Source organism: Delphinapterus leucas, chromosome 4 (assembly GCF_059928025.1).
Source record: "Delphinapterus leucas isolate spDelLeu-1000000601 "Yukka" chromosome 4, BTC_Dleu_Yukka2, whole genome shotgun sequence".
Classification (NCBI taxonomy): Eukaryota; Metazoa; Chordata; class Mammalia; order Artiodactyla; family Monodontidae; genus Delphinapterus; species Delphinapterus leucas.
The window spans coordinates 70,802,796-70,817,137 of record NC_143132.1 but is presented as its reverse complement, the minus strand read 5'-3'; the positions used below and the strand labels follow the sequence as shown (position 1 = coordinate 70,817,137).

Genomic DNA, 14,342 nt, shown 5'->3' with positions numbered 1-14,342 from the left:
AGCATGCAATGGCTTTTTGTCACAATAGACTTTTTGTTTATTTCTAAAATTGGCTTTTTTTTTTTTAACAGATAAGTGTAAAGCAGGAAATTACTTTTACTGATGTATCTGAGCAACTGATGAGAGACAAAAAACAAATCAGAGAGCCAGTAGACTTACAGAAAAAGAAGAAACGGAAACAACGTTCTCCTGCAAAAGTAAGAGAATATTTTAAGGTGGTGGTTCCTAACATATTACTCCCATACAATTGCTTAATCTTATTGGCAGGAATCTGGCTGGACCATAGGCAACATAAAAGTCTCATATGGCTTAGTAAAGTTGGAATGTTGCATCAGCTTCACCAGGAGAAAGGAAGGGATGCTTGCCTGAATAGAGGTGGTGGGCCACTGCTTTAAATTTTTCCACTTCCCTTTCACCGTGTTTTTTTTTTTTTTTTGAAAACAAACTTTTCTTGCCCCGTGTCTCTCTTTTCTTTAAAAACTTAACAGATGGTATGCAGTGCCCTTGCTTCTCATTCATATTAGTTTTACTTATGTTAATATATGGTTTCAGGAAAATTCAGTATTGATTACTCATTAGGAAAAGGTTGTGTGATAACTGTGCTAGAATAGACTGTAAGCTCCACGAGGGCAGGGACTAATTTTATTCACAGCTATATCCTAAGAGCCTGGAATAGTAGGCCTAAGGGACTCTCAATAAATACTGTGGGTGAATGAATGGATTAATAAATAAACGACTGACCCGTAAATACTATTAGGAATTGCCTGCCTTTTTTCCTTTTCAGTACAGTAGTAGTTGACTATATGTAGCATTTTGGTATTCCAGGGAAGTCTTTGAACTCTGTATAGTATAATTTATATCTTTATAGTTATTTTTCATCTTTTGTTTTCTTCCCTTGTGTAGTGAAGAAGGCTTTTTAAAAAAGATTTTATAACATGACCTTTTTATTTTGAGGGCTGCTTGTTTTTGTATTTGTATTTAAATCATAATCATCATCATTATCTGTATACTTTTGGACTCAAATGGTGTGCTGAACCCAGTTTGTACTGGCTTGCCAGAGCTGATTGCTGAGTTTTCAGGAATTTTGCAAGCTGGTGCTAAAACCATTGGTAGCTTGAAATTAGGCATGGTGAGAATATTTACACCATGGAAATCAGCAATGCAGCCCACTGACTCCTTAAACTGTTGTTAAACATTTACCAACATACCACTGCTTTTGGGATATATAAGCGTGGCTACTGTTTGAAAAATATAGAGACTAAAATAACCCATAGTTACATTTCCTAGAGATGAATACCTTAATTTTCTGCAATATTCCCTTTCTATTTTCAAATTTGTGTGGATTGTCTGAATTTCCTGATTTGTAACTTAAAGAGTATGTGAGCTGTTTTTAAAGTTATTAAAGATTTTTTATAATGATTTTATTACCTGCATAATGAATGTATTATTTTTTGATATATCACATTATATTCAGTGATTGCTCTGTTGTTGGAAAGTTGTTTTCTCTTTGCCTTCATTTTAAATCATGCTGCTCTTGAAATATTTGTGTATGGATCTTCGTGTACTACTAAATCAAAGGGCGTGAACTTTTAAAAAGGTTTCTTTAAAAATAAATGAGTACATAAGCAAGGAAGCAAGCAAAATAAGTAAAGTTTCTTGATAATGTTACTCCTTCCAGAAATGTTGTATCAGTTACATTGCTGCCTGCAGTGGACCTAAGGTGTGTTTGTCCATACTCTCACCAGCCTTGAGTATGAAACTTTGTTTTTTTTGTAGCTTAAGATGGGTGTCTCATTATAGTTTAAATTTTAATTTCTTTGGGTATTGGTCATACTAAAACTTGTGTTTTTTTTCATAATTATTGACATTTTATATTTCATGTTTTGTGCTATCCCTTTATGCCCCCCTTCCTTTCTTCCCTTTCTTTTCTTGAGGTTAATGTTTTTCTCAGTGATATATGAGACTTTTAAAATTTTACATTAATGAATACATCAAGTTCTTTGAGGAAAAAGTTAATTTCTAAAATTGAGATAGTGATTATGTTACTTTGGGTTCATTGCTGATCTATGGGGAATCTATTTCAAGTCTTTAAAAATAATATATGTAAGTTGTACATTTTCCTTGATGTTTCATTGCCATGTTTTTCTGATACTATTCTTGAGTATAATTCTGAAATTCTGACTAAAACTCAGATTATTATCTTCTAGTAGGGTTTTATTTGGAATCTTTATATGTTCTAGGTAGTACAGATCAGATTTTTACAGTTTAAGCCATTTTTGCTTGTCTAATTTGAGATAAAGTCATTTATAATGTATTATCAAAATATTTCTAAGGACATTATTTAAATATTTGTATATATATCTGTGTAGTTGCTAGATGAAAGATTTGGCCTATTCTGAGTATACTGTATATAAGAAAATGTTTTGGGCAGTCTTTTTAGAGCAGTTCTTAGGAGGCTGAAATGACTGGAAATAATATATGGCAGACATGGATGTGAGAATAACAAAAACAATTATTTTTAGATTGTCCTGACCTGTTACATGTAATAGGACAGAGAATGGTTGTGGTCTGTTTTTAACACTGGTCTTGCAGTGTCCAGATGAGTGGTTTTGTGTCTGGAGTCTCAGAACTTTGAACATGTGTTTAAATATTCACACTTCTGATTTTTCATTAAAGTAACTCTCCCCTTTCTGTATGAAGAGAAAGAAAACCTTATCTCATGTTTATAAATCAATGTGTTGCTTGTTTTAAATTCCTTAAAAACAGCTTTAAGTTTCTCAATTAATTGTAATGTATTATGCTTAGAGGACTCCACTCTCTGGAAACACTTTTCCCAAATCTTGGATTTTGCCATTACTAATATTTTGAGTATATGTTACCATTGTGTCATGTTAGATTGGGGATCTGTACAGGAAGTATCACTGAAGTTATCTTATGGACTTTTAGTAAAAATATTAGAGCTTACACATCCATGTAGACCTGGTCCCTTCCAACTAAGCTTTGTGGTGAGAAATACTGTAATGTTATGTCATTTTTAGCTGCCATGAATTTTAAGCAGTAGTTTGCTTCCTGAGCCTTTATCATATGGCAAAGCTTAGTCATCTTAAGGTAGATTTGACACTTGAAAATTGCCAAAATACGTTTGGCAGCATGTCTGAAGAAGAGGGTAATCAAGGTAGGGAATGTTATCTTGATCAAGTTATTTGATACTGTCATGGAATAAGTTGTTTTATGAAAGCAAATTTTCTATATAATAAAAACTTGTCCCTTTTAAATGTTTAATTTTATTTTAACCACTTAGTTGGAAATCTTTAATATGTTGTTTTCTTTTAAAACATAGTACATTTGAACATAATTCAGCTTTTAATGCTTTGGGGTTGATGTTGTAAACATTAAAGAAAAAATCATAGGTATCATAGTGAAGCCCTCTGGGAAGACTGAGATGTTAGGGCTTTTTCCCCCTCATCCTGAAAACTCCTGACTGCTAGACTTTTAAGAGTTTTTTGACTGCTTATAATTGCTTCACTGTCTCATTCCTTAATGATATAGTATTCATTTTTACATTGCTGTACCTATGTGGCCACTTAACATCACCTTCCATTGCCCCTTTGACTCTTTTTTTGTTTTGTTGTGGATTAGGACTACAGAGAACTAAAGTTATTAGAAATGTATGAAAAGTTTTAGTAGACTTAATTCAGTCTCAGTGCATTCATGTTAGTGGTTCTCGTGGCTCTGCATTAGATCACCCATAGGTCTATTCCAGTTATAAATACACAGGCCCCATGCTCGGAGATTCTAATTTAGGGGATTTCCATTTATACTAAAAGAGTCCAGGGTGATTATGGTTTACTTTGTTTTTTTTTTTTTTTTTTTTAAAGATCACCTAGTCTTTTTTTGTTGAATTTATTGTCCTGACTTTAATGTCATGTCCCTGCAGTACTTGGCGAGGTCAATTTTCACCCTCTTTTTATTGTTCTTTGCAAAACCTCACATAAAATAGTCTACCCTTCCACCATATTTAACACTATTGTAAGAAATGAAATTGCTTTCCTACTATTCTGGTTCATTCTCTTTTAACACTCTTTGCATACTAAAAAGGTTGCTCTCAGCTTTTCTTGTTTTCCAAACTTTATAATAATAACAACTATTTTTATAGTGCTCTTACACACACTAGTATGTGCCAGGCACTGTTCTAAACACTTGATATCATTAACTCATTTAATCCTCACAACTCTGAGTACTGGTTTTTTTCTTTTTGAATTTTATTTTATTTATTTTTTTATACAGCAGGTCCTTATTAGTCATGTTTTATACACATCAGTGTATACATGTCAATCCCAATCGCCCAATTCGTCTCCCCCGCCCCCGCTGCTTTCCCCAATGGTGTTCATACGTTTGTTCTGTACTTCTGTGTCTCTATTTCTGCCCGGCAAACCGGTTCATCTGTACCGTTTTTCTAGGTTCCACATATATGCATTAATATACAATATTTGTTTTTCTCTTTCTGACTTACTTCACTCTGTATGACAGTCTCGATCCATCCACGTGTCTACAAATGACCCAATTTCGTTCCTTTTTATGGCTGAGTAATATTCCATCGTATATATGTACCACATCTTCTTTATCCATATGTGTGTCGATGGGCATTTAGGTTGCTTCCATGACCTGGCTATTGTACATAGTGCTGCAGTGAACATTGGGGTGCATGTGTCTTTTTGAATTATGGTTTTCTCAGGGTATATGCCCAGTAGTGGGATTGCTGGGTCATATGGTAGTTCTATTTTTAGTTTTTTAAGGAACCTCCATACTGTCCTCCATAGTGACTGTATCAATTTACATTCCCACCAACAGTGCAAGAGGGTTCCCTTTTCTCCACACCCTCTCCAGCATTTGTTGTTTGTAGATTTTCTGATGATGCCCATTCTAACTGGTGTGATGTGATACCTCATTGTAGTTTTGATTTGCATTTTTCTAATTATTAGTGATGTTGAGCAGCTTTTCATGTGCTGCTTGGCCATCTGTATGTCTTCTTTGGAGAAATGCCTATTTAGGTCTTCTGCCCATTTTTGGATTGGGTTGTTCGTTTTTTTAATATTGAGCTGCATGAGCTGTTTATATATTTTGGAAATTAATCCTTTGTCCGTTGATTCATTTGCAAATATTTTCTCCCATTCTGAGGAGTGTCTTTTCGTCTTGTTTGTAGTTTCCTTTGCTGTGCAAAAGCTTTTAAGTTTCATTTGTTTATTTTTGTTTTTATTTCCATTTCTCTAGGAGGTGGATCAAAAAAGATCTTGCTGTGATTTATGTCAAAGAGTGTTCTTCCTATGTTTTCCTCTAAGCGTTTTATAGTGTCTGGCCTTATATTTAGGTCTCTAATCCATTTTGAGTTTGTTTTTGTGTATGGTGTTAGGGAGTGTTTTGATTTCCTTTTACATGTAGCTTGTCCAGTTTTCCCAGCACCACTTTTTTTTTTGGCTGCGTTGGGGCTTGAGAATCTCAAGTCTTAATAGTAAAAGTTTCTGGATAAATGAGGTATTACCACCCGACTTTGCTATTGACTTATGTGAAGTAGGTGATGACGTTTTCCACCACAGAAGGGTTTTATGAGGATTGTTGAGTTAACATTGATGAACTCTAAGAATCCTTTTCAGTAAAATATAACAATATTATCTTAATCCAGTATTATATATGCTTTATAGGTCTTTTCAAACTCTTTAGTAATAGAATGAGGTAGAGCAGAGTGCTTTTTGATTACCTTATTCTGAAATGTATCTCCTTTTTCATTCTCTTAGCAAATAATTTGAGTGCCTGTTACGTGCCAGGATCTCTTATCAGGTACTGAAGAAAGGAACTGGGTTTTTTGTTATAACACTATAGGTGGTCTGAGTAGAAATTGATTTTTCAGAGTTATGCTGAACTCAGGAAGGAAGAGCCTATCCCACAAATCAAATAGATTATGAATTATATAGAGAATCCATTCCCAGCAATTTATTATACACCACTGGTTCCCAGAAAAGATTAGTGATTTTAGAATCAAAAAGATTCTAAACTGAGTGATTTAAAATGAGGAAAATTTAATTGAAAGAAGGAGAGAAATAGATATACTAGCTATTTGTCAGGCTTTCTCCTACATGTTAGCTTGATTGTGGAAGGAGTAGCCTTACGGTAAATAACTGATTGTAAGACTGGGGATGGAAATAAGGAATAGTACTTAAGAGAAAAACGAAGAAGAAAATCAGTTTTAAAAAAAAGTATTAGTATTTTATTTATCTAATTTCTCCAGGGAATTTTGTATTCTGGGTAAATAATTTTTCCACAGAATCAAACCCTAATTTTAAAAAATATTTGTCTGTAAATCTTTCTTTTAAAAAATTCACATACTTCTTTGCCTGATATTTAGGAAATATGAGAGAAATAACCTTTTCTAAGGCCTCAGGGTCATTCTCCTGAACATCAGTTATTGATATCATGTTATATATACCATGCTTATGATATAGTGAATTTCATGTTCTAGCACTGGCAAAAGCTTGCCATTTAGAAATGAAATTTGTTAATAAGTAAAATCAAATGCTGAGAGACAGTAAAAATCATGGAGAATGAAAGAAAGTGACAACGTGAGGTGGGATATTAACGATAAGTAGGATGGTCAGGATGTTTAGGTGGTTATTGCTTTGAGCTACTTTGTTATTTTGTTGTATGTCTTTGGGCTTGCACTCTTCTTCCATTTCTAGTTGGATTTGGAGAGTAAAGTGAACTTTAGATCTCACTCCCCACCCTCAGTTGCAGTAAAACAGCTCATAATAGGTGAGAATTTTAAACTGTCTCCTCCAAATTGTTTTTGGGGTTTTGGTGGTTTAGAAATTGATTTAAGAATGTATGATAAAACTTATAATCATTAGTTTAAAATATGCTTTAACAATTTCAGTAGTACCTAGTATATATAGAATGGGGAAAATCACATCTGCCTTTTAAGAGAAAAAAACTCTCACTGAGGGGTGTCAAGTTTCAGTTATTTGGTGGCAGTGACCCTTGAGGAGTCAAAAATCTCTAAATTGAATAGGCAGAGGTTAGTGCTTCGTTGGATGAAAATTGGTATATTATTTAACATAGGCATTGCTATGTATATAGATAGCTAGCTGGGAACAGATTTGGCTCAGAACAAAAAATATATCTGCTAATGGACCGTGAGGTTAAGAAAGCAGATTAATTGAGGAGTTCCATTTGGTATTGAAATATTCTACTGAAAAATTCTGTTTTAAACTTATGAAACAGTTAAGGAAAAAAATCAAGTATGCTGAGTATTGTTTAGACTATTACTAATTTCTTTACTCTTGATGAAGCCCGGTTGCTTGATCTTTATAACGTACCATATTTCTCCAAAAGCAGCAGTGACAGGAGTCAAGACAAATCATGTGGAGATATTATAGCAGGCACCTTAGGGTTTAAACTTGGAAATTTCAAATTCTTCCGTTGTAATGGTGCTCATATGTTGAAGGGAAAAAGAAAAGCAAAAACATTTTATGGTACTAGTAGCAAGTAAGCCTGCTAATCTCAGGCAAATCCACTTACCTGGTAGATCACATTTTACTAAAAGATCTGGAAAGGATGTGAACAGGAAAAGAAACCAAGTCTATACCAAGGAAGATAATTTTACCTGTATTAATGAGCCATTTCTGTTCCACCAAGGAACTTTGTTCTTTACATAGCCATTTCACTATGGTACTACTTAGTGAATTTGCAGAAAGTTTTACGAAGAAGAGAGTGGTAAGCTGTCAGGATGTTTGGTATGGGTAGTAGGCAGCCATATCAACAGACATTTATAGAGCTTCACTATGATACCATTTGGATACTGGGGTTATAGTGGTGAGTAAAACAGACAAGATCTGTCGGTTATATTTAAAACAGATTATAAATTGGAAGAGCCACTGGTGTTCTTCTGAGGCAAGATAATTTTCTTTTATATTGATACAAAGATGTGTGTTACCCTGGCCTAAGAAAAGAAAAAAATTAATATAAAATTAAATACAAAATGTCCAACAATTTAATTTTTGTGTCATTGAACTTATAAATATGCTAGGTTTTTCAGTCTGCTTATTCACAAGTCAGTGTTTGCTGTTTCATCCATAAAATCCACCTTGAATTAAGGCTTGAGTCCACAGTGAAAGGCAGCATTACCCCCAGTGCCAGAAAACAATGACCTAGAACTCCTTAACTCTTCATAAAAGGGCTTTGTATAGTCAAGGATTACATCCGTTTCACATTAAGTAACTTGGGCCGGATTTGTTCCTTACAAAGCCTTTCCTTGCAGTTGCTATGCCACAGAAAGCTATTGAGTTGCCATGTTTTTGGCACTTGGGTCTTCTTATTTGTTATCAACATATGTGAAAAAATACCTGGTGCTATCTTGTTTTTATTCTGTTTCGTATAAAATGTTTAACATCTTTTTGTTACTTATTTTATGTTAGAAATATTTTGAATCATGTTTTAAAAGATTTTGTGGTTTTTTTGTTCATTTGTTTTACACATTGTTAACTTGAATATTATTTTGTGACTTGGAGGGGTTGAAGAAATTTTAGACTGACTGACCAGAGATGAAACTTTCTGTTCTCACTGACTCTTCAGGAAGCTGTGACACCCACTTGCATTCTCCTGCCAAATGTTTCCCTCTGTGACTTTGGTACATAGACTTTGAAGCATTGTTGACCACATTGGCAGTTTGCCCAGAACCCACATGCTCTGTATAATTTGCATAATAAATACCGTTGATTTACATACAGTATAGGCTGAATTGTCTTCCTGAACTTAAAGTAAAAAATTTTTTTTTAAAAATTAAAGCCCTTTTTCCTTACTTACTCCCTCTTTCTAGGTTTTGGGAATGGGGTCATAGCTGTGTATTTACAGGCCCTAATCAGTTTCCACAGGACTTTGTATTTTGTAAGATGTTTGCTAGATTTCTCTACCCTGTGTGGTACACAGTTTCTTGGCTCCCACTCTGTATGCCCCCACCTCCAATACTGTTTCCCTCTCACTTGCCATATTCCTCCTGATCTTACCTCCTAGTTTTCTCTGCTTCTTATCTTCACATCATATTTTGTCATCTTTCTTCTCTCCTCAATAATGAAAAAAGGGATTATTTGTTATTTTCACTCTGCCATGTGTCTGGTGAGAAGAGGCAGTTTAAATGTTGCATGTTGGGCAAATGGTTGATAAACTGGAATACATGAAGCCCAAAGGTGAGCTTCTCTCTGGAACTGTCCAGACCTGGCCCAAGATATTCTCGACCACAGGAGGCACAGGCAGACAAGGTTGATGTCTTTTGTCACCTGTCTTCCTTCCCCATACCCACTCTCATTTATTAAGGAATATGCTTAACAATAGTTTAGTAGTCCTAGAGTAACCTTAGAGGTCCTAAACTGAGCCAGACTCAAAATTCAGTTCTAGGATGACTTAAAAAGTTAGTTTTCTTTTTTTCTTCTTTAAGAAGAAAGAAAAAGGAGAACGTAATAAGTAAGCGTTTGTATGGTTCAGAAAAATGTTTTAAGTATGTACAGTGTAAAACCTCCTTCCTGCCATATCTCCTATATGCCAGGTTCCCCAGCCATGACAACCAAGGTTATATACATTTTATGTATATCCTTCTCAAATAGTTTTTATGCATATGCGAACACATATATATTGCTATATGTACTATCTTGTATACAAAATTAGCAAAATTATATACTAGATTCTGGACCTTGCTTTTTATCTTAAGAATAAATCCTCGAGCTCTTTCTATGTAAGTATATAGAGAGCTTTCTCGTTTTATTTTACAGCCACATGATATTAAATTGTATTCATTTTCCATGATTTATTTAACCAGTGCTATTTGATTGATATTTACGCCATGTCTAAAACATAAGACTTTTGTCCTGCATATGTGATATTTTGAAATCGAAGATAAAGCTATACTCACCCTAGCAGTGAACACGTAGGGACTCTACTAGACATCAGGTTTGGAGAGGAGGGGGCAGAGTGCTGAGATCTTACCTAACCAGCTTCCAAGGTTTTATTAGTGATTTTTACCCATACTGAGTCACATTGTACTTCCTTAAAATTAATGGTAACATTATTCTAATAGCCCTCTCAAGATTATTTAGGAAAAAATATTTCATAATTTCTGGTGACCATTGTTTGCATTAAAAGGCATTATCTGTTTTATAAATTAGTATTACGTTTTAAAAATTTCTTTCTTTTGTTTCGCCTTTTTTTTTTTTTAAAACCAGATCCTTACAATAAATGAGGATGGATCACTTGGTTTGAAAACCCCTAAATCTCACGTTTGTGAGCACTGCAATGCTGCCTTTAGAACGAACTATCACTTACAGAGACATGTCTTCATTCATACAGGTATTTCTTGAATTAAAGTGGGCTTATGGCCATTAAAATTATTATCTTTGCTATTTTCATCTTCTTGTAAATGTCATTCATTTCTAAGGCTTTAGGTAACCTGGCATTTCAAATCAGAGACTTCATAGGCCAGGATGTAAGAAGGAAAGCAGGAAAAACTTTAAATGAGAAAACAATTAGCATAGATGTGCAAAATTAGTCTTAATTGCATATTTATCTGGCTTAATGTGTTCTTTTTAGCTAGAGAAACAGTTAAAGAATGAACTATTAAAAGCCTGTCAGCATTTATTTTTCTATGTAAGATGTCCAGATGGAGTTTGAAATATGAATCTGGGAATCAAATATAAAAAAATAACATGAAGTTGTGGAGATCAGAACTAAAGACCTGATCACAGATCTTTGGGGAAAGATTACTAGACATGTATGTTGAGTTAAGGGGTGGGTAGGGAGACAGAGTAATAAGGTAGATTTGATGAACTGATAAAATACAGCGTTCCAGAAGCCCAAAGAGAATTCCAAGGAGGGTAGGATCAACCATAGCACAACCTTCTGAGAGGATAGAGAGAGACCTGAGAGCTGAGAACAAACCATTAGAATAAACAGCAGGGAGATCATGAGTAAGCTTTTCAGAAAGCAGAGTATAAGGGTTAAAGGACAAGTGGGTGGTGAAGAATTTGAGACATAGGGTAGACTACTGAAAGGAAAGGCTCCAACAGAGAGGGAACGTTTGAAGAGACAGGATTAGTTTTTTTTTAAGGGGATGTTTAGAAAGTTCTGAAGGTTCTGGAGAAAATAAGTGAAAGAGCATAAAGTGGTGGTTAGCCAGGGAGAACAAGGTGGGTGGATCTTCCTCCAGATAAAAAGAAGAGATGTTTAAGACACACTTGGTAACCGGTAGAGTCCTTTCTAGCCTTGTGATTTTTAAATTCTATTTTAAATTGCTTTATTTATTTACTTCTTTTTCCCTTGAAAGATTTAATCTCATTTTTGTGAGGTTGTGAGAATGTGAATTTTTAAATCTTGGGGAGGAAATTGAGAGGAAATAAAATTCTGTTAATGAATAGTATAAAAACTTTGTGTGGATAATTTGGAATTTCCAGAATTTGGGCTTCTAAGATTTCTGTTTCTTCAAAAATAGTAACTATAAACTGTGTTTTATCCAGTAACTAATTTGTGGATGTGAAATTATTTTAAGGTGAAAAACCATTTCAATGTAGTCAATGTGACATGCGTTTCATACAGAAGTACCTGCTACAGAGACATGAGAAGATTCATACTGGTGAGTGTTGCCTCCCTTACTAGGGTCATTAAAATTACCATTTCAAATATAGGGAAGAATTTTTAATAAGGAGCAACAACTTGTTGCAACTTTTGTCAGTTTTGTTTCTTAAGAGTATTTATCACAGCTTATCTTTTTTTTCTGCCTTCAGTAAATCAGTGTTAACTGTAGGACTTGGCTTAATATCTGAGCCTAATAAATTACTTTGAAATAGAGTTTCATAATAGCTTAAAATATGTTTAAAGTGACAAATGGAAAGAAGTTTTGTGAAATAGCTGTTTCCTTAGATGTTTAACAAGTTTAGAGTAGGTAAAAATATCATTTGCAGTAATTAGCCACGGGGATGAAGCAAAGTGCCTGAGTCCTAAAATAGCGATACCACTTTTTCCCCCTTACAGTTTCATGTATATAGCTTACTATATCAAGAGAGTTATAATCTTATAAATTGTAAACTTCCAGTTTTTCAGTCAAGTTGTTAAAGATTTAGAAACAAATATTTTGGAAGATTACTATAAAGGAACCCATACCTTTAAAAGTTGAGCCTCATTTTAGAGCAAACGTTTAGTTGCATTTATTCTTTTTTTTTTTTTTTGATGGACGTAAAACCAAGTTTTATATGTAACCTTGATTTAGTAAACTGTCAACTTTTGACATCTCTAAGCATGATGAAAAGTGTTTCTTTAGAATTTATTTCCAGTATTTTGCCTTTTTGTGATGGAATAAAAGAGTTGGTAAATTTGTATAACTTTGGTTCTTACATTTACATAGAATTGAAAATGATGGTAATAATATATGAATATTGAAAATATTAAGGTTCTTCAAATATCTCTATATTAAGTAGTCAAGCAAGTACCTGCCCAGTGTTGTTATTTAGATGTGTTCTCATGGTACCTGCAGTACCTGTGAAAGGGGATCTTTGGACAGTTTGTCATATAGAGGAAGCAAGCTTTTCTGCCTAATAAATTTTCCTTAACTTTATTGGCCCCTAACAAACATGAACATGGCTAGTCTCCTAAATAAAACTTCAGCTGTGCAGCACATCTGTATGCTTTGATGTTCTACTTTTCAAAGATCATTATGCACACCACCCATTTCAGTTTCTTAAGTAAACATTTTTCACCTTTTCTAGACGGGAGTATACAAGGCACTTGGGAGGAAGAACAACGGTATTGATTTTTTTTTTTTTTTTAAGTCCTGTTATTTTTTTTTTAATATTCTGGGTTTTTTTTGGCTATGTTGGGTCTTAGCTGTGGCATGCGGGATCTTCGTTGAGGCATGTGAGCTCTTTGTTTTGGCACACGGGCTTCTTCCTAGTTGTGGCATGAGCGCTTAGTTGCCCCGTGGCACGTGGGATCTTAGTTCCCTGATCAGGGATCAAACCCGCATCCCCTGCATTGGAAGGTGGATTCTTTACCACTGGACCACCAGGGAGGTCCCAACTTTATTGATTTTTTTGTGACTTATAGGTAAATTTAAAGTTTATACAATAATAAAACCCAATCAGATAATGATAAATGAAAACAGTTAAATGTTTTGTATGTTTTTAATACCTATTAGATTTTGATGATTTAATCACTCATTCAACAAATTTTACTGAGCTGGCAGTATTTTTCATGTACCAGAAATAGGTAATAAAAGGCAGTTTCCTTGGAGTTTACCTTTTTAAAAAAAATTTTATTGGAGTATAGTTGATGTACAATGTTGTGTTAGTTTCAGGTGTACAACAAAGTGAATCAGTTATACATATACATATATCCACTCTTTTTTTAGATTCTTTTCCCATATAGGCCATTACAGAGTACTGAGTAGAGTTCCCTGGGCTATACAGTAGGTGTTTATTAGTTATCTATTTTATATATAGTAGTGTGTTTATGTCAATCCCAGTCTCCCAATTTATCCACCCCGCCCCCACCAAATCCCCTGGTAACCGTTTGTTTTCTACATCTGTGACTCTACTTCTGTTTTGTAAATAAGTTCATTTGTACCCCTTTTTTTAGATTGCACATATAAGCAATATCATGATATTTGTCTTTCTGTGTCTGACTTACTTCACTTAGTATGACAGTCTCTAGGTCCATCCATGTTGCTGCAAATGGCATTATTTTGTTCTTTTTTATGGCTGAGTAACATTCCATTGTATGTATGTACCACATCTTTATCCATTCTTCTGTTGATGGACATTTAGGTTGCTTCCACGTCCTGGCTATTGTAAATAGTGCTGCAGTGAACATTGGGGTGCATGTATCTTTTCGAACTGTGATTTTTCTCTGGGTATACACCTAGTAGTGGAATTGCTGGGTCTTATGGTAGTTCTATTTTCTTTTTTTTTTTTTTTTTTAACATTTTTATTGGAGTATAATTGCTTTACAATGGTGTGTTAGTTTCTTCTTTATAACAAAGTGAACCAGCTATACATATACATATATCCCCATATCCCCTCCCTCTTGCGTCTTCCTCCCACCCCCCCATCCCACCCCTCTAGGTGGTCACAAAGCACCGAGCTGATCTCCCTGTGCTATGCGGCTGCTTCCCACTAGGTATCTATTTTACGTTTGGTAGTGTATATCTGTCCATGCCACTCTCTCACTTTGTCACAGCTTACCCTTCCCCCTCCCCATATCCTCAAGTCCATTCTCTAGTAGGTCTGTGTCTTTATTCCCATCTTGCCCCTAGGTTC

At 34.5% G+C, this 14,342-nt stretch overlaps 1 protein-coding gene across 6 annotated transcripts in view; it reads left to right on the top strand.

Annotated features, from left to right (window-relative positions):
- Positions 1 to 14,342, top strand: part of ZNF148 (zinc finger protein 148) — a 129,896-nt gene that overhangs the window by 75,553 nt on the left and 40,001 nt on the right. For all 6 annotated transcript variants that reach the window (XM_022567795.2, XM_022567762.2, XM_022567773.3 and 3 more), the window contains 3 exons: positions 72 to 197; positions 10,263 to 10,386; positions 11,582 to 11,665. In XM_022567795.2, the coding sequence (XP_022423503.1) occupies positions 72 to 197; positions 10,263 to 10,386; positions 11,582 to 11,665 (334 nt within the window). The remainder of the gene's footprint in view (positions 1 to 71; positions 198 to 10,262; positions 10,387 to 11,581; positions 11,666 to 14,342) is intronic.